The 24,877-nt window shown below is 32.2% G+C and overlaps 1 protein-coding gene across 1 annotated transcript in view; it reads left to right on the forward strand.

Annotated features, from left to right (window-relative positions):
• The first annotated feature begins 6,060 nt into the window (after positions 1 to 6,060).
• Positions 6,061 to 24,877, forward strand: part of LOC123669028 (phytanoyl-CoA dioxygenase domain-containing protein 1) — a 53,838-nt gene continuing 35,021 nt past the window's right edge. Inside the window, exon 1 of the mRNA XM_045602697.1 lies at positions 6,061 to 6,135. Coding sequence (XP_045458653.1) covers positions 6,112 to 6,135 — 24 coding nt within the window. The 5' untranslated portion in view covers positions 6,061 to 6,111. The remainder of the gene's footprint in view (positions 6,136 to 24,877) is intronic.

Here is a 24,877-nt window from a genome sequence, read left to right on the forward strand (position 1 = left end):
GCCTACCATCGCCTGCAATATCGAGAGCATTTCAAACGTGCTACCGACCCTAACCCTAACCCGGAGCTTTAGCTATCTAACTCACAACAAAAACACAACGTCACTGAAAGACAGCCTTTGATCTTTTGTGAGATCTTACTTCACCAGTAAGGCTACTCCAAAATTTTGGTCATGATATTGTTTGTGAGACTGTTTTAGGTACTATAATATATCTAACTCATTAAGGTTACAGATGTTTACTTTCATTTAAACTCATATAGTCATTCGCGTGGCAAATAAAAATGTGTACATAAAAATTTTGCACAGTCTATTTCATAGGTGGCAGACCTGGTCAGTGATTTTGTAAATCAAATAAATAACTTAGTTTTTGTCAATATTTTTGAAATTATTCTAGTGATATTTATGTAGTAGTATTATAAATATTTTCTATTCTTGATTTATCGTCTGCAACCCGTCTATTAGAACTGAAACAAAGCAAGACCGGATTCAAAATTAGACTCTAATTCCAGTTATCTGAATATAAACTCAGAATGCGTTTCCTTTGGATAAATTATTACTTTATTATTCTATTAAATATTAACGGTAACTTGAAACTCACTAAAGAAATTAATCCTTATATCATACAATAAAGGTTTTCAAAACAAACAATATACAGTAACATTCAATTGCATCTTCTTTGCTTCTTCTTTGAAGTCCGCCCATTGTACTTCACTGTCTGTAACTATCTTCATGCTTTGTTTGTAATATATTTGAGGTGTACAATAAAATATAAAATAATAATAGAATATCTATAAATAACTAGAAATGTCTCTCTAGTCTTACATCTCTACACGCAGTCTCATCATAATCCTCTTATATAACTTACTAATAGACGTGAAGCATTCGGGTTGTTTTCGCTAATACTGCACTATTGAACGTAGCTCGACTATCAATAGCTCTTATTAGTTTTCTCAATACATTTCCGACTTATTATGAAATATGAATATTAAATTGAACGCATTAAATTGCACATAAAAAGTAGAGACGTACAAAGAGAACAAATATTATTTAAAAAATAAAAAAACATAATCTTCCAAATGTCATTAGTATATTGTTATCAAAATAAATATTAGAAAATAGTTTAGTTTTCCTTTGGATGACATAAATATGTATGAATTGTTTATATTTATATATATGTGTATATGTGAATGTATGTGTGTAATCATATGTATGTATGTATAATTTTATAATCTATTCTAATTTCTATAACGATTATTTACACTTCCTAACCGCTTTTCTATGTGCTGTCCTATACTCAAAGGTTGTCTGGAAGAAATCGCTCTTTTAGCGATAAGACCGCCTTTGTACATCTTCCTCTAATTATACTACTTTTGTTTGTATCTTTTAATGGTTTGAAATAAAGAATATTATTATTATTATTTATAGTAGTTAATAAATGTATGACCGGCCTGACGGTAAACGGTTACTGCAGACGTTTGACAGCTGCATCCAGAATCTTCGGTAACTTGTCTTTCCACAGGAACACAAATTGTTTGAGAGTATTATTTGGCTGTGATCAGGTAGGTGCCTCCCCAGTCCCCAGGGGTCCCGTTAAGCTATATTTGTATTTCCTACTGTGTCCTACCTCTATAAGAATACACATTAAGGATATAGATGTTTACTTTCATTATTTAAACTCATATAGTCATTCGCGTGGCAAATAACAATGTGAACATAAAAATTTTGCAGCAGTCCATTTCATAGGTGGCAGACCTGGACAGTGATTTTGTAAATTATGTAAATAAGGCGTGAGAGAATGCATTAGTCTTTAATACGTTTTTTGAAGAGAACCTTTATATCTGACAGGTCTAAATAGTTCCCTGTCTAAACAAAGGTTAAGGATTATTCATGAAGGCTTCATATTTATAAAATGAATTGATCAGGTAATGTATTGTATTTCTTGAAGTGGCCCGTTATGTTTTTTTAAATTTAAATTCCTATATCATAGAATTGGCCGCTTGGCCGCTTGAATTATAGGATTATGACTGTTCCATTTTGTGTTTGTAAAATATAGTTATTAAAATAAATGTGTCACTCGTGCTACTGTAGCCTTCTCCTGATGAAATAATTTTGAAATCGGTCCGAACTTTGAATTCATTCATTACAAAATAAAAGATCAAATCATCCATCTTTGTAATATTGCTATGGACAAAAATTTATAACTTTTCTAATTTCTTTATTGATAATTTAAACAATAAAAATATGTGTTCTCTATTCATAATTCAAACAATAAAATTATCTGTTCTCATCGGACATGCTTATTGGCCTTTAATAATTAACTATTGATATGAAAATATATTTCGAAATGCGAACGGCTCTTATTTTTTATATTATCTGTTTTCATATTTTTCTACTTTCAGCGTGTTTATCTTATCGGAGGATCTTAAGTGTGACAGACGAATCAAAAGACGCACGTGTGATTCTGTAAAGATTCGACGTATGAAATCTAAAAAATATAATAAGTATTTTCTATTTTCGCTACAAGAATTCGCCAATGGAAAATTTATTTGTCAACTCCTTATGTAATAAATTGGTAATGTTTTATGTGTTTGTATTTATCAGAGCTAACTAATTAAGAAACTCGCTGGAGTTTAATACGCCATGAAATTTTCGTTGTACGAGTATAATAAAATATATTTTTTTAGAGGCAAAGGATGTTGACACATAAGTGTACGCGTAAAGTACGTAGGTATATTTGTACAAAATATCTTAAATAAATTTTAATTTAACTTGTTTACGAATAACAACCTTCAGAAATATTTGAGTTTTTTTTTTTTTTTTTACAGATTAATTCAGTGAATATTACGGCGTGGGTATGGGCGTAGATTTTCTAGATGGATATTAAAATTCAAATTACCTCGTTTCTGTAGCTATTTTAGTACATATTTGTTTATATCCTTTGATAAAATACGTACAAAATAATCCCACACGTAAATATTAGATGAGAAAATTTTTCCATACGAAAACAGTATTTTTACGTACATGGAACGTTTCAAATTACGATTACAAGTAGGTACTATAATATATCAAATGAAGTTTTAAAAATATGGTATATTTTTTTTAATATTTGAATTTGAAATGTCATTTGGAACTCGATAAAACGAAAAATGAGTCACGATAAAGAAACTCATAAGTGTATAGAACAGAATGAGATAGAATACCTACATTACTGCTCAAAACGCGTCGTTTACGCCAAACGACGCGTTTTCGTGGCGCTTACAACCTTTTCACGAGACCATAATCGTCAATATAACAAATCGGAACGGCGTACCTTCAACTTTTCATAATTGTCTCTTATGTCATATGTACATTGCACACACACCTTTTTACGATTAAAATTCTTACGATAACAAGGCTTAATTAAATAACGAACTGAGCTCTAAAACTGGTAGATTAACATAATAATAATATAATGCAGCGTTAATCTTGATCTTGATGAGCTTTTTATCAATCACAATCACTTCAGCCTATCGCAGTCTACTGTTGGACATAGGCCCCCACAAATTCGCGCAAAAATGGCGTGAACTCATGTGTGTTGCCCATAGTCACCACGCTGGGCGGGTTGGTGACCGCAGGGCTGGCTTTGTCGCACCGAAGACGCTGTTGCCCGTCTTTGGCCTTTGTATTTCAAAGCTAGTAGTTGGATGGTTATCCCGCCATCGGTAGGCTTTTTAAGTTCCAAGGTGGTAGAGAACTAAGAGAAAAGAAGAGGAATAGAACGCAAATTCGTTGAAATATCTGTAAATAATTATTATAGCAAAAGGATGAACCAATATTTGGTACCTAAAATATTTAATGACATAGTTTGGCTTCGAAAATTAAATTGTGATAAAAAAATAAGATAGTTGACTCTAAAAAATAAATTGAAAATGAATTAATTACTAGCCGAGTTCGCAAAAAGCTTAAAATTGGTTTTTAACTTTAAAATTGGAAGTTTAGTTAAGTTTTATTTTTAAAATTGTTTAATTTTGTTAAAGATGTGACTATTAATTTACGTTAGATATAGATTATTTTATGATAAATATATATTAAAAAAAAATAATATTATGTGTTAATTATATGTTGAAAAGCTAACGCTTGTTAATTGTTAATTAATGTTGAATTAATATTCCGCCGATAAACTGTCACGCAGTTTGGCGGATTATAAAATTGTGCAGTATTTGGTCAAATAAAGAATTTATTATTATTTATTGTGTAATCCCTTAGTCTCCTCTCATAACATCCACGGAAAGAGAGGGGGTGGCTATATTTTTTCCTGCCGTAACCACACAGCATGGCTGCTCTGAATTTCGAGCGACATTTTTTGCTCTGCCCAATCTCAATAGATATATTCTTCAATAAAAGATAAAGTTTTATTTAGGTCTGACGGGATATTTATCAACATCGCAAGAGCTGTACCCGTGTCCAGGGGTAGATATTTTTTTTAGAGTAAAAGAACAACTTTATTTTTACTTTTAAAAAGACATATATAAAAACATTATATAGACATTATGTAAAAGACATGGATATATGAAATGAAAATTTCCATACAAAGAGACTTCACAGCTTTACAAAGTGAAATTATATTGTTAGCTGTGACATTGTTGTGACAAAAATGTTAAATAGTATTATATCCTGTTGCAAAGGTAATATGAAAAGCGTATTGTACATCTGTGTAAAACTCTCAAACGTATTTTAGGTATTGAAATTAATTCTAGCGTAATATCGTTTGAGCTCTTTCAAATAGCTATCTGACTACATAAAAGTTCATTCGTATTTCATCCCCTTTGGTTTTTTGTTTGAGTGCATTTTTACTTTTTACTGTCACTTCTATTGAAAGGACTTTGACAATTCATTTTTAATGCACATATTTTCACGTGGATCGTGATACGCAATATAACAGACGCCGCGTTGGCGCAACGGTCACAGCTATGGATTGTGCCGGTTGCGCTGGCGGTTGCGGGTTCGATCCCCGCACATGAAATACATTTGTATTGGCCATACAGGTGTTTGCCAGGGTCTGGGCGTTTGTGCAGTCCTTGTGGGTCTCCCCACCGTGCCTCGGAGAGCACGTTAAGCCGTCGGTCCCGGTTGTTATCATGTACACCTGATAGCGATCGTTACTCATAGTAGGGAATATATCCGCCAACCCGCATTGGAGCAGCGTAGTGAATTAAGCTCTGATCCTTCTCCTACATGGGTAAAGAGGCCTATGCCCAACAGTGGGATATTACAGGCTGAAGCGAATATAACAGTAATACCTATTATTGATGTTAGATATTATTTTAAATTTTGTTTTCATTTTCCTTGATTTACAATCATTTTTTTTTTGTTAGAAATGTAATTTAAAAGACGCCCCGTGGTTTTCGAGCTGTTTAGTTTGACTGAGTAATAAGAATAAATAACTTGACACCAATAATATATAGAAACGTTTGGACGTACGACTCATTTCAAGGTGGCGTTCATACTTATTATTATTATTGTATATAATATATACGCTATATATGTATATATATATATTGTATATATAGGTACATACAAAATAAGTAGGTAATTGTTATGCTTAGTCTTAAATGAGACTAATTAAAAATAATACATTCTTCCATAGCTATAGTTCCTTCAAACATTGTCGAATATTCCAATCAAAGACAAAACAAGCGTACTTCTCACCAACATGGCCGTAAATTGGATACAGCATAAACATTTTAACGATTACTCAGATCCATATTTGCTTGTTCATTCATTTTAGTAATTTATACTTTATTGTAATTGTATAAAGTCTATTTCAGTTTGGAATATGTTGATTCATACTCATACAGATGGTGTCAAACTCGCCCCCGTCCCTTGCTGCGTCATTGGGTAATAAGCGCGCGCGCAACCAACGCTTCCATTTACGATTCCATCAACCTACGCAATATCCATTGAACGCTATAAAAACTAATCCACTCATCGATTTCATACACACTAAGCAATGTATGACTAACATCTTATTCATATTTTATATTTAAGAAAAAATTAAAGTCAAGAATGTTTTAAAGTTTAGTTGTGTTTCGATTTTCGTTTGAAACGGTCGTCCCTTTCTTTGCACCAGCCATGCGTCACACGTTACGGAACCAGGTGACTATTATAGTTATTTATTATCGCTTAGCGAATGTTTTGGCAAGCTCTCCTTGAACTTAACCTTCGATAATTTCGAGATGCGTCCACGCATATCCCTATAACAAAATTTCGTTATAACTTATTCAACAAGAGTTGTTAATTGTTATAATCCTCTTTCGTCTTTTGCAATAACATTTTTTGGTCATGTTAATTTTTCTCTTATGTCATGTGTGAGTTTGATGAATTGTAAAAATTATATTTTTCAATTATTTCTAAAATAAGCGTATCTTAAAAGTCGTTGATAAGTATTATCGCTAGTGAACTGTTAATATTATTTGTTCTAAATAACAATGTCATTATTGTTCTCGTTATGATATAACTATGCTTTTGTGCTTACAGATTTTCTTTGACAATAATGATACAATATGCGTTTATATTACTAATATTCAAATACTAGTAAAGATCTAATATTAAAGATATTGATTGCTATCTTATCGTTTTTCAAAAAAAAAACCCTTATTTATATTTAGATATAAATACTTTCATATAAAAGTCAAAAAAAAAAAATAGCAGGATATATCCTCTCAAAACCTGGATTAGCCCGACTGGGAAAGTACCTCGAACTTACAAAGATCACCGCTAATAGTAGGTACTACTTTCAAGCAGTGTTGTGTTCCTGTGACGAGTAAGGTGATCAGAGCTGCTGGGAGATTGGGGGTAGGGTCAGCAAAGCGCTTGCGATGCTTCTAGTGTTTCAGTCTTCTATTAGCTACGGTAATCGCTTACTTGCCCACCAGTAACAGTCTGATTGCATCGTTGAAAGAAATTTTTATAATAATAATTTTGTGACGATACGTGTATACTCTGTGTCACTGTCACTAATGTATCTCATCAAGAGTATTCTCACCATTACTAATGCGATCAAATATGTCTTGGAATATAATTATGTCGCTGTGATTCATTTTGATATAAAGTAATATTGGATACTTGATGCCCATTTTGCAAAGCCATCCATTGCATCATATTGAATGCGAAAAATCGAATTCTAGGTTATTTTTCAAATCCACCATCATACACCATAACGAGTTATCAAAATCAAAATATTAAATACTAGATATTTTACCGACTCGTCTATCTCTATGATCACGCCTACCTTTAGGAAATTAAGTTGGAAATACTCTGCAAATATAGCCATCACATGTTATCATTCATTATTTGGCAAAGAATGGCGAAGGTAAATTACAATATCTGTTATTTTCTTCCTGGTTACTGAGTATACTGTTCACGGTTTTTTGATTACATAGAATAATCTTGTTTGGAACTCCAGACGCACATGTATACGTCATATAACTCAGCGAACTCAGCGAACTGAACAATAACCTTTTGTTAAATTCCACGCGGACGAAGTCGCGGGCACAACTAGTTGTTAATAAAAAGAATCGTCCAAAACTGAGTAAAAGCTTCAAAAAAATCTGTGTGTGTAATAAACAAATATTAGCCTCATCAACAGAAAATAATAACAGCACAGTAGCTCATAAGTTATTTATGTCAACATAGAATACTATTAAAAAAATTAGATGCCAAAATGAGGTAGTACTTAAAATTTAACGAATATCTTTACCAAAACGTTTTAGCGAATTACCATCATCTTCAATATTTGAATTATATGAAAAATGTTATTTATCTTCATTTAATACTATTTGTTCAAAAAAAACTCCCATTATTAGGTAAAGTTTGTTAGTAACTTTTATTGTTTACTGATTATTATTTTTAAGATATATCAAAGCTGCCTCGATATTTACACCATTTACAATAAAATCTTGAAAATTGTCACGATCATTTATTCTTAAAAAAAATTGAGATAATCTTAATATATATAAATCTCGTGTCACAATGTTTGTCCTCAATGGACTCCTAAACTACTTAACTGATTTTAGTCAAATTTGCACACCGTGTGCAGTTTGATCCAACTTAAAAGATAGGCTATATTTTATTTTGATATATTATGTTATTATTATATTTCAGAAAAAATTAAGGTGATACGAAGTTCGCCAGGTCAGCTAGTATTAATATAATGAGGTAAAGACAAAGTCAACTTTGTGATGTCTTGATTAAAATTTATGACTTGACCACTACGTGCAAATTCACCAACTGTAATACATTAACTCTGTAAAGTAGGTATTTTTTTTAAAACATCAAGTCCACAAATCATATTATTGTCTGTAGAAAATAAATTATTGCTAATTTTTACTTGAATTCAATGACAAAAAGAACAAAGTCAATAGTCTTCAATATGTAAGTCAAATCAACGACGATGACACAAATGACAATGTTTTAGTTCCAAGTTGTTCTGTGCTGTCTCAAAATAATCGGCATACTACGAAAATTGAAAATTCCCAAGAAGCGCATATAATTGCGCATTGCGACCTTTTGTCTGACGTTCTCTTATTTGACTCATTAAATAGGTAACAATTTAGTTCACGCTTTGCTGTAAAAAATTATTATTAATCGAATAAAATCGCCGACATGTTTTCACCAAGTAATATAGAAATTAAATTCAAATAACCTTTCTCCACGTTTCTATTGTAAGTATAGTATTGAAAATACTGTACTTACAACGGAATTGTTTAGAACAAAATATTTTATCACAAAATCAACCGAAAATTATTATCCCGGCATAAACTTTAGTACACAATGACAAATTATCATCAGCCCTGACTGTTAACATTTTTATTCTATAGTAGACGACGTAGTAGGTACTATAAGTTTGATTAGGTGCAGTTGCCAAATCACAGATGGCGTTAGTAGTACAATATCATTATTTTAACTATTTTTTTATATATCTTGTCAGTTTATTTCAAAAGATAAATAACACATCTAGATATATATTTCTATGTTAAAGCTCAACTCTGAAGATGTGATAGTTTTTCCGTAAAGTAGACCACAAAACTGTAAAAGTTGTGGGATATTGTTATACCTATATATTAAAAAAGAGGATTCCTATAATATACTTAAAATCGCCTAATTGTTATAATAGCAATGTTTGCACATCAGTAATGGACTTATCTCCATTGTTATTATGTGACCCTCGATACTTTGGCGACCTTGCAGACGCAATTGTCAAAGCGGCTCAAATTCAAAACTTGATATTAGAACACCTCTATACAAATTAATAAAATTGAAGTGTCTGTTTGTAATACTAAAATAATCGATTTTTACAAAATGCATATGAATATATCATATACACGGTACATATAAAAAAAATTCAATTTTTAATCTGTCTGTCTGTCTGTTTATTCCGACTAATCTCTAAAACGGCTGGACTGATTTTGACAGGACTTTCACTGGCAGATAGCTGACGTAGTAAGGAGTATTTTGGCCTACTTTTATTTTAGATGTTTATTTATTTTATAACTCTGCGAACTGAACAGTAACTCTTTTGTTAAATTCCACGCAGTCGAAGTCGCGGGCACAACTAGTTGTTAATAAAAAGAATCATGCAAAACTGAGTAAAAGCTTAAAAAAAACCTGTGTGTAATAAACAAATATTAGCCTCATCAACAGAAAAATATAACAGCACAGTAGCTCATAAGTTATTTATGTCAACATAGAATACTATAAAAAAAATTTGAAGCCAAAATTACGTAGTACTTAAAATTTAACGAACATCTTTACCAAAACATTTTAGCGAGAAGTTAAATAAAAAAAATGTAAAAATTCCCTTTTATTAATTGGTAAGACGCGTACAAAACTTATTTTAGTATGGAGGTGAGTGACCCAAATGCGACCATATGCGAATACCTGTAAATGGCTTAGTCGAAATGTACATTTTGTACTCATTTAATGTCTTATGTGCTGTTGGTGTTCCAAATAAAAAATAAAAAAAAAATACTGGGGTTGCCTGTTTCACGAAAAACCCGGATGTATGAGTTGCACATATTCACGAATCTTTATATAAACTTTATGTAAGTTATTTTATATAATTGATGGCGAATTTGTTTTGTATGTACATATCCTGCAGTGATTGCCAAATTTGCGACTGTTATTTGCGTCTCACATATTGTTTATGGATATAGTTACAATGGTTTTCATAGTCTGACACATGAAAGCTGAATGTAAAATAAAGCAGGAAATTATTTAAATGGTACCTCTATATTAGTATTTGTGTTATTATTTTCCCCTTTTAGTGTCAAATTTTATAAACCCCTTAGCACGTGATTCAATTATTTAGATTTCATATGTCAGACCAAAGTCAAACTAAAATAGTATAGATTAAATATTATATTTATTCGTTGATACATCAAAATGTTAAGAAATGTTAGACTTCAACATCATTTGGATTGATGTCTTATAATGGCGCTAAAAGATCACAGATGATTATGCCGATGTCGAGTAGAATGGAGAATATACGAAAGAGATTGATCGGTCTTATCATTAGTTACATTGCGCCTACCGCGTAGGCGCTGACACACCGGCAGTTCGGTATGGACTGTATTTGTAAAAATATTCGTCCCCGCTCTGGTTGTCTATCCGTGATGTTCGCCCCACCGTGCCGTGTGGGAGAGCACGTTAAAAAATCGGTCCCGGTTGTTATCACATCCCTGTTAGCGATTGTTGCTCGTGGAAGGAAAGAAATGCCGCCAACCGACAGTGCAGCAGCGTGGTGGATTAAACTCTGACTCTTCCCCCACATGTACAGGGAGGCCTATGCCCAGCAGTTGGATGTTATAGTCTAAATCGGTATAACTGTCAAAAAGATTATAATTAGTTTTGAATGTTTCTTTTTTTGTTTAATCTTTCTTAAATTCTGGCTATAGAGAGATGTAATTGTATTGTTGTGCCTTGCGCTAGTAATTATTAAATATTGAAATTTTAAGTGTAATTTAAAAATAGATTTACAACGCTGCCTCATAGTGTTGATTTATTGGCATTTTTTAAAACAATGGTGTGCTGGGTTGTTTGTTTCTTAAGTGGACTCGTGAGCCCTGAATCTCTGGAGCCCCATATAATTTACAAGCCTGATACTGTGCTTTCTCACCTCTATTAATTTAGATATATTGTTAATTTAGCTCTCTCACCTTTGTTAATTATTCATATTATGGCTTTTACGAAGTAATTTGAGGATTTTTTAACAAAAATTATAATATATATAATGAAAATATTTTTACATCTAAGCAAATTCATTTCAAATAGTGTTATTTTAATTAAATTTTTGTACATAGAAAAAACATTTTGTTAAGTTTTCTCTGACTCTTCTGACTCTTGTAATTAAAATTCAAAAACACGACCATCTGTATGATTCCACGCTTCATCCCTGAGGATTCTACTTTCTACCTTTGTTTTTGTACAAAAGAAACATCTTTTCATACTTCAAAGTACACTTTGTTGTTTGCAAAATTTATAATATTAATGATATTACGCGATTCTATCTATACTAATACAGTAAACAACGATGTTGAGTTTCGAAATAAAATATGGATCACTAGGGAAACTAGCTCGCAACCTTTGTCTTATTAGCACGTCGCTCTAATTTACTGAACTAACGTTTACAACGCCATTTTTCTTTATATTTTCATATTAACTATCTGACCCACCAAACGTTCGGTCTTACAGACTCTAACGCAAAAAATGCGCAAAAAGGTTTAAATTGAATGTTCGTATCGTATAATGTCGTGTTAAATTGAAATTAAACTAATTAGCTTTTTAGATTAAAGATAATTAGACTACTTGAATACCTACTGTAGTCTAATAATAATATGAATGCTAAAAGTTAGAACTAATAAATCGAAAAAATGAAATAAGATAGGCGAGGTCCCAACCTCTGTGACCCTCTCATTGGCCAATGAGCGGCAACTTCGTGCTAGATGTGAATAATAGTGAGCGCCACTGCTCACCAGATGTCACTCTAACATAGTATTTACCAATATCCAACGATTTTTTTTTTCATTTTTCTGCAAATATGGAGTAAGTTTATTGACACGGCAGAGGTGAGCCGGATAGTCCCCATGGAGGAGAAGTCTGGCCTTTTAGCCGAGGCCAGCCTGTCGCTGGAGGGGTCCTGTTGCCTGCAGATCCGGGATCCTCCAATTAAAGCGACTGAGCTCCCGCAGGGGTTTTGGTCGGTATTGCACCCCCAAGTGCTGAAGCCGACATACGGTCTAAGAATGCCTACCCGGGCATCCTGGATATCACCCGTAAATGGGTTCCCCTGCGATACCAAAAAAAAAAACAAAGCTGCCAATATATTATTTAAAAAAAAATTGAAAAAGTGTTTCAGCAAACGATGAATCAACAGTATATTTATTGATGATAGTTAAAAAATATCATAAGACATACGTCACCAGCTATACAATAACTCTCACTCACAAATAGTTTAAAGAAAATGATTTACGGACATCAAACGTGACTAAGGTTAAATAGCGAACACTATTTATAAATAGAAATCTGTTTTGATGCGATCTAGACAAAAACAAGAGTGGGTGGGTACAAGTACGAAGCATCAAATTAGACCATATATACTTGTATTATATAAACCATTTCTAAGCTACATATGTCGATATGGTTCAGATGTATATAAGGTGCTTATTTACAAGACTAAAAACCTTTCTTGTGTCTTTCGATTTGACTGGGTTTTTTGTACAAATTGATTGATCACTTGACTGCTTGCGTGTGTGTATCTGTTGTGTATATACATTGTTTCAAATGTGTACGTGTATCATTACTTACAGCTATTTTGTTTGTCTATTAGTTAGATGAGTAAGTCTTGAGCCTGTATCATACGGTGCAGTTAAGTTTTGGATAGTTATCTGGCGGATAACCGTATCCGTAAGACAAACTTTTTCTAATAGGCTTTTTTTATATTTCACCATCAAGTTCCATTTTACTTGCCACATTTATCGATTCAACTTATAAATGTCGTAATTTATTTCATTTGGAGTGAAATATAGATTAAGGTCATCCACCAACCCGCAATAGAGCAGGTTAGTTGATTAAGCTTCTAAGCCTTCTCGTACAACCCTTACCAACCTTACGCTCACCGGGCTAACCCGTAATTATACACCAGATACTTAAACCGAATCGCGTGAAATATATTCGAGCTTGCAAAGAGATGCAATTTCTATGACATAATAGGAAAACCTTCAAAGGAAAGATATGAGCGAGTTGCATCGCATGACGCTTTAGAATTATAAGGCTTCGAACAAACGACTCAGCCAACATTTCTATGCATATAATATATTTACTTACTTTTTGATAACTGTTATAACATGTTGAAACAGATATAAAATACCTTATTCCACCTTTTATTACTTATACGTGGTAGAAATTCCATCAATCCTGAGCTTGGCAGCTTTGCCAAAAGAGACCTTATAAAAAGTCGGTCACGACAAGTTGCTACATGTGAACAGCGCCTGTAACCGTGTGAAAGTCTATTGAGACTTGGAGCTCAAGTCGAAATATCGTACTGTAATCATCGATGCGAACAAAGCTAACTTCCTATCTTCGTTACTGTTATAATTACTTTCAATAATTTGCAAATATTATAACAAATGTCAAGTGTAAATTTTGTCTGTTTGTTGAATCGGTTCTTTGAGTTTTTTTCCTGTTACTTTTTCCTGTAACGATTTTTTATTATTATATATATATATATATATATATATATATATATATATATTTTTTTTTTAATTTAAAATACAAAGAATCTTACAAAAATAAAAAGTTAGCATTTAACGGTGTGACATAAATCATCGTTGATTTATCCGCACACCGGCATTCGACATCGTACGCTCACAATATCAAAAAATAAGTCGTAGCATAATTATAACAAATTAACAGTAACACACGATCAACATTTTTACACATCTACTCTCCAAGTTTTACAATTAATCAGTCACAAAATAATACAGTCGCAGTAGCAGGATACACACGGCGTGAAATACTTTGATGATATTATTTAATGTTTATTTTTTATTAATGATAAGAAATATTGTTTTAATTTATATTTTATATTTGTTTTTGTAATTTCATTTTTTAGTGAAGCTGGTAGGGCGTTTATTAATTTTGGTATTTGATATTGTAGTAGTTGTTTGCCATATAGAATTGTAACTCGGCACTTTTAATTCAATTTGAGACGCACTACGTGTTTGGTAGGTACGCCTGATGACGTGTTGGTGTTCACCATTATGAAACTGCTCGAGCAGTGGTTTATGGTGTTGGTATTATGTTACAATAATAAAAGAGCTCGTGATAATCGTTTTCGTGATAGGTTTTAATTTTTTTAGGTATTATAGCTTTCATAATTCTTATTTGCAAATTATATATTGTATCGAGGTTTGATTTACATGTTCTACCATAGCTACTCAGACCGTAAAATATAATTGTTTCGCCTAAAGCTTTATATAGGTTTAATAGAATTTTATATGGGATTTTTCTTTTAATTAAAGTTATTTTAGCCAATATAGTACGCAACTTATCACATACGTGATTAATATGTTCAGTCCATTTTAGTCGATCGTCAATTATAAGTCCTAGATATTTTTGTTTAGTGACTATTTCAACCGCCTTACAAGAACAATTGTGAAGATTAGCATGTAGACATTGGTGACTGTGCGCTATTAATTTTAAATTATTAAGTGATTTCCTATTTTGGGTAGAACTGAGATATCTTTTCACTGTTAAAAAGGGTTTTGTCCCAATGTTTTTTTACTAAATTGGATATTAATGGCATTTTTGTCTTGTTGCTGACGAAGCTGTCTGAGATATAACGGTATTACAATAAAAGTTTATGCTATTATATACTCTTGTTTTTTACCATTAACTATACTTTACCTGTCAGATATTACTAGTATTTTTTATACGATAAGATCTTGTGTTGTGTCTATTTAACTGTGATCTTCTTTAAGTTCTCAATGAGACCTTGACCTGGGTGGTCTTGACTAATTCAAATAAAATTGCCTCGTAAATTATACATATTTTTTTTTAAGTCTTATTGAAAATATCCAGTATTCATTTCCAATTTAATACAAAAATAATTTGTTCAAAAGAGGTACTTTGAGCATATTAGACGTAATAAAAAATATTGTATCAATCGGAATAAATTAAATGAAATTCTCAAAAGCTAATATTTACGATATCGATATCGAGTGATGTTTATTAAAAGAATTTTTTGCAAGCTAAATCAACCACATTAAGGTCTCTTAATTTTCGCCTCCTGGAATCCTAACATTAGATAATTTTATTTACCCTTGTGTACTAAGCGTGTTCACTTTTTTTTTTACAAAAAAATTATGTATTTTTTAAATTTTTAATATCCCCCGAAATACGCTTATCAATTCGACCGTGTATATATATATATATATATATATATTTTTTTTTAAATTTATGTTCGTTGATAGCTTCGTCGTTTATGAACCGATTTTGATAATAATTTTTTTGTTGGAAAGGACGTCTCTGGTGTGGTACCACGATAAGGAAACCAGGATCTGATGATAGGATTCCAGAGAAATTGAGGAAACTCGAAAATCCGTATAACTTTTTACTGGGTGTACCGATTTTGATAATTTTTAATTTAATCGAAAGCCGGTGTTTATCATGTGGTCACATTTGAATTTCATCGAGATCTGATTGCAACTTTTGGAGTAATCTTTAGTAATGCGTATTTACTTGACTAATTTTACTGTCGATATAATTGAAGTCGGCTTATTTTTCGTTTGTCTGCAAACACAATTATTTCTTCCTTAGTTTGACGATCAGTAATGATTAATCAATTAAGATATTTCATAAGTGATTACATAATTGTCCTCAAAAATACGATCACTTTGTAATCCTATTTGACATTTACACCAATTTATTTAATATTCGACAGAGCTGCAAACATTTACAAACGCAAAGCTATCTAATGTGAGACCTAGCTACGATAGTTTTATAGACTAAGACTCCAATAGCACACACTAAAAATATGTGTTAAAATAGTTTTTATATAATTACAATATATTTATTATCATATAGGTAGCTAAATTAAGTTCAAAATTAAAAAAAGCATCTTAACTTTTCATTTAAATGTTTTCACAGAATATCGAAAACTATCAATATCTGCTTCCTCTTTTAAAATTGAATTATACAATTTTATATTGTAAGAAAATATGCCTAGACACTTAACTAGACTTTTTAAGAAAAAAAAATGTTTATAAATCTTAACGAAGGCTAGGTTTATTGCAATGTAGAGTTAGAAATTAGATTTTTTTTCTTTTTTTTTTCTTAAACATTATCCATATTTACAATTTAGAACTTAGAACTAAATATTTACAGATAGTTTTGGTACAAATCATGTCCGCGTGGAATTGTGCCAAGAATGCTGGCAGCATTTCCCCGTTGAATCGCTATGCCGATTCTCTGGGCAAAAGATGCACCAGCCCTCTTGTCACTAGTGGAGGCAATAAGACGAGGAGTTATCTCATTTAAAAATTGTTAGCACTGCTACTCTAAGGTCCAAGTGTTTCGACTGTAAACGACACAAATATGTAATTTGGAATTAGATTAAATTTACAATAACTATTGTTTTATGTTTTTCGTCACTTTCATTTCTGCTTTACTGAATACTATCATTTATTTACAACTACTACAGCTAAATTCACAGTAAAGACATTAGCTGTTGATTTAAAAAAAAAATCTAAAATAAAACTGAACTTATTATATAATAATTTAATTACACGTATTAACTGAATATAATAACCTTGTTTATCTATCATCTTGTTGATATCTACAAAATCTCCCTTATAATATTAGCATAGATCTCTGTTGGGATAGTTACAATGAAAACAAACCGATTCATCTGATATTTCAATCTCAAATCTGTAATATAATATAGAATAAAAATATTACAGCGACAACGTTTTCTACTACAGAGGCCTTTTAAAATAAAAATTAAATTTCCTCGAGCACCGACACGGTCAGTCGGAGATGTAAGTTCGATCCTCGCTGGGACGGTCGATTTTTGGTATGATATTAAAACATGTTTAGGAAATTTCCTGCTCAAAATATGGAGCAACCCGACCGGGGCCTCGACCTTACAGAAGATCACAGCTAAATAATGCTGTTTTCAACCAGTGTTATGTTCCTGTTGGTGATTAAGGTGACCAGATCTCCTTGGTGGAATTGGAGGTAAGGTCGGCAACGCGTTTGCAATGCTTCTGGTGTTGCAGGCGTCTATAAGCTACGGTAATCGCTTACCATCAGGTGGGCCGTACGCTTGTATGCAGACCTAGTTACATAGAAAAAAGTACTCCCACACATGTGAATATATAAAGACGACACGTGAAGATTTCAGTACGACGCGTGTCGTCTTTCATGCAAACCTATCACGAATTAAAATATAAGCACAAAAGCATTCAAGTACCCAATATTGTGAGAATATAGATCCAAGATTCTATTCTGTTTGTTAACTCGTGCACAACAAATCCGTTTTATTACGAATAATCATTCAAACATCGCACTTAATAGAGATCGGACTTTAATACGTTCCTATTACGGATATTCGTTTTGTATTCGATAATTCTATTCAGTATTATTAAAGATGATCTGAAATGTGTACTCGAAAATATATTTATTTTTTAATACTGGTACGATTCTAAGTTTAATATATTGTTAATAATTATACATGCGTAAAAGTGTTACTTTAATTTTCAGAATTCAAAGCTTGGCAAATATTTGATCGACTTCAAATCTTAGTGTTTGTTACTAAAGTTTTTTACTATTGTATTTTATAAAAAAAAGTATTCGTTAACGCCCTTTCTCTAAATCTTCAATCAAAATCTCATTTTTTTTTTATCTATCGCTATTAATCAATTTCTAATAATAATCTCAATGATAATGTCGAAAATGTTTCATTGATAAAATAATATCTTATATATAAAATTCTCGTGTCACATTGTTAGTTACAATACAAACGTTGTGACGGATCGATTTTTATGAAAATTTATGTGCATATCGGGTAGATCTGAGAATCGGCCATCATCTATTTTTCACACCCCTAAGTTATAAGGGGAGGATTAAGGGGGTTAATAACATATGTGGCAAAAAACGTTTGCGTCGTCAGCTAGTAATTTTATATAATGGTTTAGACTTATTTAAAAACAGTTAATCTTTAAGACGTTGTCGTGTATTGCGTTATTTTTTCCAATTTACTACGAAAATTTTCTTAATTTTTCATCACATAAGAACATTCTACAAAGTATTAAAAACTTTGAAAATAAATTAATAAGAATTTTTTCATGCAATTTAATTTATATTTATTTATATAGATTACTTTATTACTAGCGGTAGAATGTGAAACTTAGATGATTATCACTAGTTGATATATACATATATTAGCTTTAGTTATTTACTTAGTCGTTAGTTAATGACAGAATATTTTTGTATACTTATTGATTATTTAAAACATACTACACACTATCTTCTTCCAAATAGTAAAACTATTAACTTAATTAGCTATAAGTTCTAAGTAATGAAATGCAATAAGAAATAAAACAACAAATTTCTTCATAAACATAAAAATGTATTTTTCATATACCCGAGAGATGTAAATTGATTTGAAACCCTTTTCAAAGTTAGTTCAATTGTGTAACATGAATATTGCAACTCTTGGATAATAGAAACTTGTTACAGCTTCGTGGAAAATTGCTATTTGTTGCAATTGTGCAGAGCGTTCAACGAAAGGTGATACCAGACGTAAACAATGCCCATCATTTATCGTAGCGACGACGGAACAAACAAAATATAGTCTATCTCATTCTATCTTGTTTGATTGATATCTGCTGCACGGCTCTGGCTAGCGACGGGTAAGGTGAAACGAGACTATAGCGGGGTTTCAAAATATTCGGACGGCCCTTTAAATTTGCAGTTTGCATTTTTATTTCATTCCGTGTCCTGAAACGATACATAGAATAAATAAATATACATTCAAGTATAACTAATTGTTCGTTTAGATAATAAAATGATATGAGATTTGTTGCTTCAGCCTGTAATATGTATGGGCATAGGCCTCTTTCCCCATGTAGGAGAAGGATCAGAGCTTAATCCACCACGCTGCTCCAATGCGGGTTGGCGGATATTCCCTACTATGAGTAACGATCGCTATCAGGTGTACATGATAACAACCGGGACCGACGGCTTAACGTGCTCTCCGAGGCACGGTGGGGAGACCCACTTGGACTGCACAAACACCCAGACCACGACAAACACCTGTATGGCCAATACAAATGTTTGTCATGTGCGGGGATCGAACCCGCAACCGCCAGCGCAACAGGTACAATCCATGGCTGTGACCGCTGCGCCAACGCGGCGTCATATACATAAGATTTAAAACATTTTAAATAGTAATTACCAAAATATAAATTTATTTTACATTTAAAGAATTTGTGTAAGTAAAAAAAGGTTACCCTGCATAGGCGAATGGTTTGACATTTGGTGTATTCACGTCTGGTGGCTTTCGTTGAACGCACATCTCGTTACGCACACACATTTACAGTATCTATAGAAGCTTTACGCTCACATTGAAAGACGCTAAAATGATTATAATTATTACCTATTCAATACTTTATTGCATATTTAAAATCACATTAAGAAAAATAATGATATTCTAAATTAAAAAAGATTCAAAGGCGGTCAGTAGTGTCTTACAGACGACCCCAATAAACAGAGAAATATTGATGAAATAAACAACAAGGTATGAAATGATTGGAATAATCCCCCGACTATATTGAATAGTCCGTTGGCGCAATTTGTAATAACCCTGCAGTCTGCATCGTTAAATGTAGGTACTAAGCTTAAAGCTCGAGAAGGGATGAACCACTATGACTATTATTATTATTGTTTTTTTTTTTTAATTTTGCGATATTTTGTGAAAGCAAAAAACGTAACGAATTATTTTATCAAGTGGCTTCAAAAAAAAAACTATTGAATTATCGTTTTATAAATGAAATCAAATATTATAATATAACTTTATAATATTATAATACTAGCGACCCGCCCCGGCTTCGCACGGTTGTTGTGAAACTATCAGTGTTCCTCTACTATATTATGCATATATTAAACATATAAACTCACTTTTTTACTAAAGAAAACCGCATCAAAATCCGTTGCGTAGTTTTAAAAATCTAAGCATACAGACAGCGTGAAGCGACTTGATTTTATACTATGTAATGATTTAAAAAATTTAATTCGTTCTAAGAACAAGAATAGACAAAGTATTATTACGTCTATCTTAGTATTATTTACAATTTTTGACAACAAAGCGCTCTTCCCGGTACTCCTATTTAAATTTTTTTTATAAAAAAATGCATTTCAGTAAAAAGAATAACGTAAAAAGAAAAATAATCATATTACTGTGTAAGCGGATAAAGAAGAATTCTTGTGTTTTATTTGAAGGAAATCAGTTATTTATTTATTTATATTTAATTGTACACCACAACTACATAAAACACATTATATAAACATAGCTTTAAAGATCGTTATTAAATTGTGTAGTAGAGCGAGGGGAGTTGAAACGGTGATAAGGTGAAACAGCGCACTCGGAATCAAAAAATGCTAGCGAGTTGGCGATTATTGCTAATTTGCGATCTCCGCCACTCGCTACTCCTCTCAGTAATCGTTTATACGCAAAAATCGACATTTTCATCGTTAAAATATTAGGTTAAATATCGATACAAGTTTTTATTCCTGTAATGACTTCACCTCAATTTTTTTTTTTTTTTTTTGATTAGCTTTTTATCTATGGTATGACATTTGTCAACTTATTGTGTTTTTTTTTTATAATTTTTAATATTAAATATCAAATTCAAATATGCTGAACTGAGGGCTGTTGGAAATCAATAAATCACTCATCCGATTTGTGTCATTTAATCCTTTACATGAATATTTTAATAAGCTTTATTGAGTGGAAAATCACTAATGGAGGTATTATATTAAAGGTCGACTGCTATTTGATGATGCGCTAAGCTAGTTGAGAACTGTTAACCGACTTTCGAGGAGATTCTCAATTCGAATGTATTTGTTATTCATGTTACCACATATCATTTTACTGGATGGACCGCTTTTAATTTTTCTTAATCGAAAACTGCTGCTAGTCGTGTGGTCCCATTATGAAATATCCCTACTAATAGCTTATTCAATGCGGTACTTTTTCAGCTATCGACGTTGTGGTACTTGTCGATGTAAATCGGAGTCGATTGTTTCGTTTATTTGCAAGAAAACAAATTTATTATTAATAGTACTAGCTGACCCCGTAAACGTTCTTTTGCCATATATGATATTAACTGCCTTAATCCACCGCCCTATAACTTAGGGGTATGAAAAATAGATGTTGTCCGATTCTCAGACCTACTCGATATGCACACAAAATTAAATAAAAATCTGTCTAGCCGTTTCGGAGGAGTATGTTAACTAATATTGTGACACGAGAATTTTGTATAAAGAACATGGGAGGACATGAGACGAATAGTATTGATGATTTGGCACTTTCATCGTTTCAATAAATAATATTCTTCAACAACATATTTTAATATATATCGCAATGTGTGTGTATATTATAGATATATTTGTTTTATTTATTGATAACGTCACACACAAAAATTTTCATATAAAATATATTATATACTTTCGCACAGTTGAAATTTATGCAAACTAACTAATCATACAAATAGACAGGGCTACCATGCCAACGGATTGGCATAATAATTAAAGCAACTGATTTAGAAACCTACAAGTGACAAATGTTTGAATAAGTTACCCGTCTGTCATGATGCAGTTAGTTTTTTATAGTGTAATTTGCTTGACATCAAAATAGGAAATTTCCTAGCCACAGCTCCCAGTGTGATTATTATCCTAGCAAAATCATCCAAAGCTGTGAAGTTATGAGTTGAGTACGGAGTTAATTTTTTATTACAAAGCTACCTTTGCTAGCTAAAGGTAAGCTAGCGCACAGTCAGAGAGATGGTAAGCGGCTAAGAGTATACAAAGGCCTGCAACTGCCAGAAGCATCACAAACACGTTTCATACGTACACCCGACCCTCACCAGGAGCTTGGCCACCTTACTCACCACAGGAACACTGCTGTAGTTAAGAGCAGTGTCACTTAGCTGTGGTAACTCATCATTATCATCATCATCATCATTACAGCCTATACAGTCCACTGCTGGACATAGGCCTCCACAAGTTTACGCAAAAAATAACGTGAACTCATGTGTTTTGCCTATAGTCACCACGCTGGGCAGGCGGGTTGGTGACCGCAGGGCTGACTTTGTCGCACCGAAGACGCTGCTGCCCGTCTTTGGCCTGTGTATTTCAAAGCCAGCAGCTGGATTGTTATCCCGCCACCGATCGGCTTTTTAAGTTCCAAGGTGGTAGCGGAACTGTGTTAACCTTTAGTTGCCTCTTACGAAACCCACGGGAAGAGAGGGGGTGGCTATATTCTTTAGTACCGTAACCACACAGTACAACTACTGTGGTAACTAGTGCTTACTTAACATATAATAATTGTGTTTGCTCGCAAACGAAAAAAAAACCGACTTCAATTACATCGACAAGTAATACAACGTAGATCGACGAAAAAATAGTCAAGCAACTACGCGTTATCAAAGATTACTCAAAAAGCAGTTATCAGATCTCGATAAAATTTATATGTGACCATATGATAAACATCAGCTTTCGATTAAATTAAAAATTATCAAAATCGGTACACCCAGTAAAAAGTTATTACGGATTTTCGAGAGTTTCCCTCGATTTCTCTGGGATCCCATCATCAGATCCTGGTTTCCTTATCACGCTACCAAACTAGGGATATCCCCTTTCCAAAAAAAAAGAATTATTAAAATCGGTACATCCAGTAGAAAGTTATGCGGTATAATACAACGTAGGTCGACGAAAAAAGCGTCAAGTAAAAACGCATTATTAGATATAACTCGAAAAGTAGTTATTAGATCTCAAATAAATTTAAATGGGACCAATTGGCACACACCACCTTTTGATTAAAACAAAATTTGTCGAAATCGGTCTACCCGCTCAAAAGTTCTGATGTAACATACATAAAAAAAAAAAAAAAAAATACAGTCGAATTGAGAACCTCCTCCTTTTTTGGAAGTCGGTTAAAAATATATGCCAATAAATATAAATACCCCTTTCCTATCTTTAGATTGCAAGATTTTTAATTGGAATATTCCTTTTGCTTCTTCAATCTTTAGCACTTTTGTCACCTTAGTACCTAGGTAGAGTTGACAGATAACACATGGTAACTATATGTTTGTTATATCCATAGATTTTTTTTTTTATAAAATTACTTACATGAAGGGCCTGTTGCACTAACTGGCGGATAACGATATTTGATAGATGACAGTATTCGAAACCACCGAATTAACCATTAAACATCGAATTTTACTATATTTATGAGATATTTCTATTCGCTATATTAATCATAAATTTGCAGTTTGTAAATTAAGGAGAAATAGGTCCTTGTGGCCTATACTACCTGGCTGTCGAAGTCTATCCGTACGACGAAACATCCATAAATATATTATATAAATCCAAGACTCATACCTACTTTAATTACTTTGACGCCGTTTGTTTAATAAGTTAAAATTATACCGTTTATTCATTACATTAGCTTCCGTCATTGTCCAAAAATTTGTTCAATTCTTTTTTTGGCCTCTGTTATTTTTACTTTATTTTTAATTATACATTGTTTTACTCTGCGTTAAAATTTGCTTTCAATCCGAGCGCTCAACGCAATTTTGCCATTCTTCTCTTTTTCTTTTGTTTACTTACTTATTCATTTTATTTACGTTGATATTTTGAAATTTATGCGAGGATCGACTGAATTTTATAGCTTTGAATATTTCGACATTGGTCAATTACGCTTAGAGCCGTGAACGAAATAATCCCCTTGTAATAAATATCGTTCATAATCAGTATCAATACGAATAAAATGATTATACTAATAGCAAAATGATATATTAACGTCCTTATGATTATAATTATATACTGATTCATTAAAATTTATTACCTCGAATGTAATTTCTCAACGATTCGAAATTCGAACAAGATATTATACGAGTAATACTGGCATAAAAGAATCTTCGAGTCAAGTTAGACACATTCATAGTTTATTTAACGTTAAGTTTACAACTTTATAAGTCAAAAGTCACACTCGTATTCCTGTTTAACAAAAGGAACTACAAACTCTAGCTAACGAAGTCGTAGTCAGTTTCTTCATAACACAACCCTTTGACAAACTTTCTTTCTGACTTACCTTCTAGTTAAATGAAAATTATCTTAGAACTAATTATACTAAGAAATGGCACCTGGAACCCTGAGCGGAATCTAGTCATAAACAAACTTGACTTTAGTTCGATAAATAATAAACATGTCCTTAGGATAAAGATAATTAATTGAATAAGCTAAGGTGTATTATTTCTAGATGTAGAATCTCTATAGTAACTCCCACGTAATGGCAACCCTACCATACATTTTATAACAATTAACTCAAATCTATTATATAAAATTCTCGTGTCGCGGTGTTTGCAGTTTAATTCCTCCGAAAGAGCTTGACCGATTCTCATGAAATTTTGTGTGCATATCGGGTAGGTTTGAGAATCGAACAACATCTATTTTTCATCTCCCTAAATGTTAAGGGTAGCACTATTTTTTTTTAATTTTTAGATAAATTATTTATTATTATTTTTTTATGATACAATATTAAAAAATACATACAACC

Source organism: Melitaea cinxia, chromosome Z, assembly GCF_905220565.1.
Source record: "Melitaea cinxia chromosome Z, ilMelCinx1.1, whole genome shotgun sequence".
NCBI lineage: Eukaryota > Metazoa > Arthropoda > Insecta > Lepidoptera > Nymphalidae > Melitaea > Melitaea cinxia.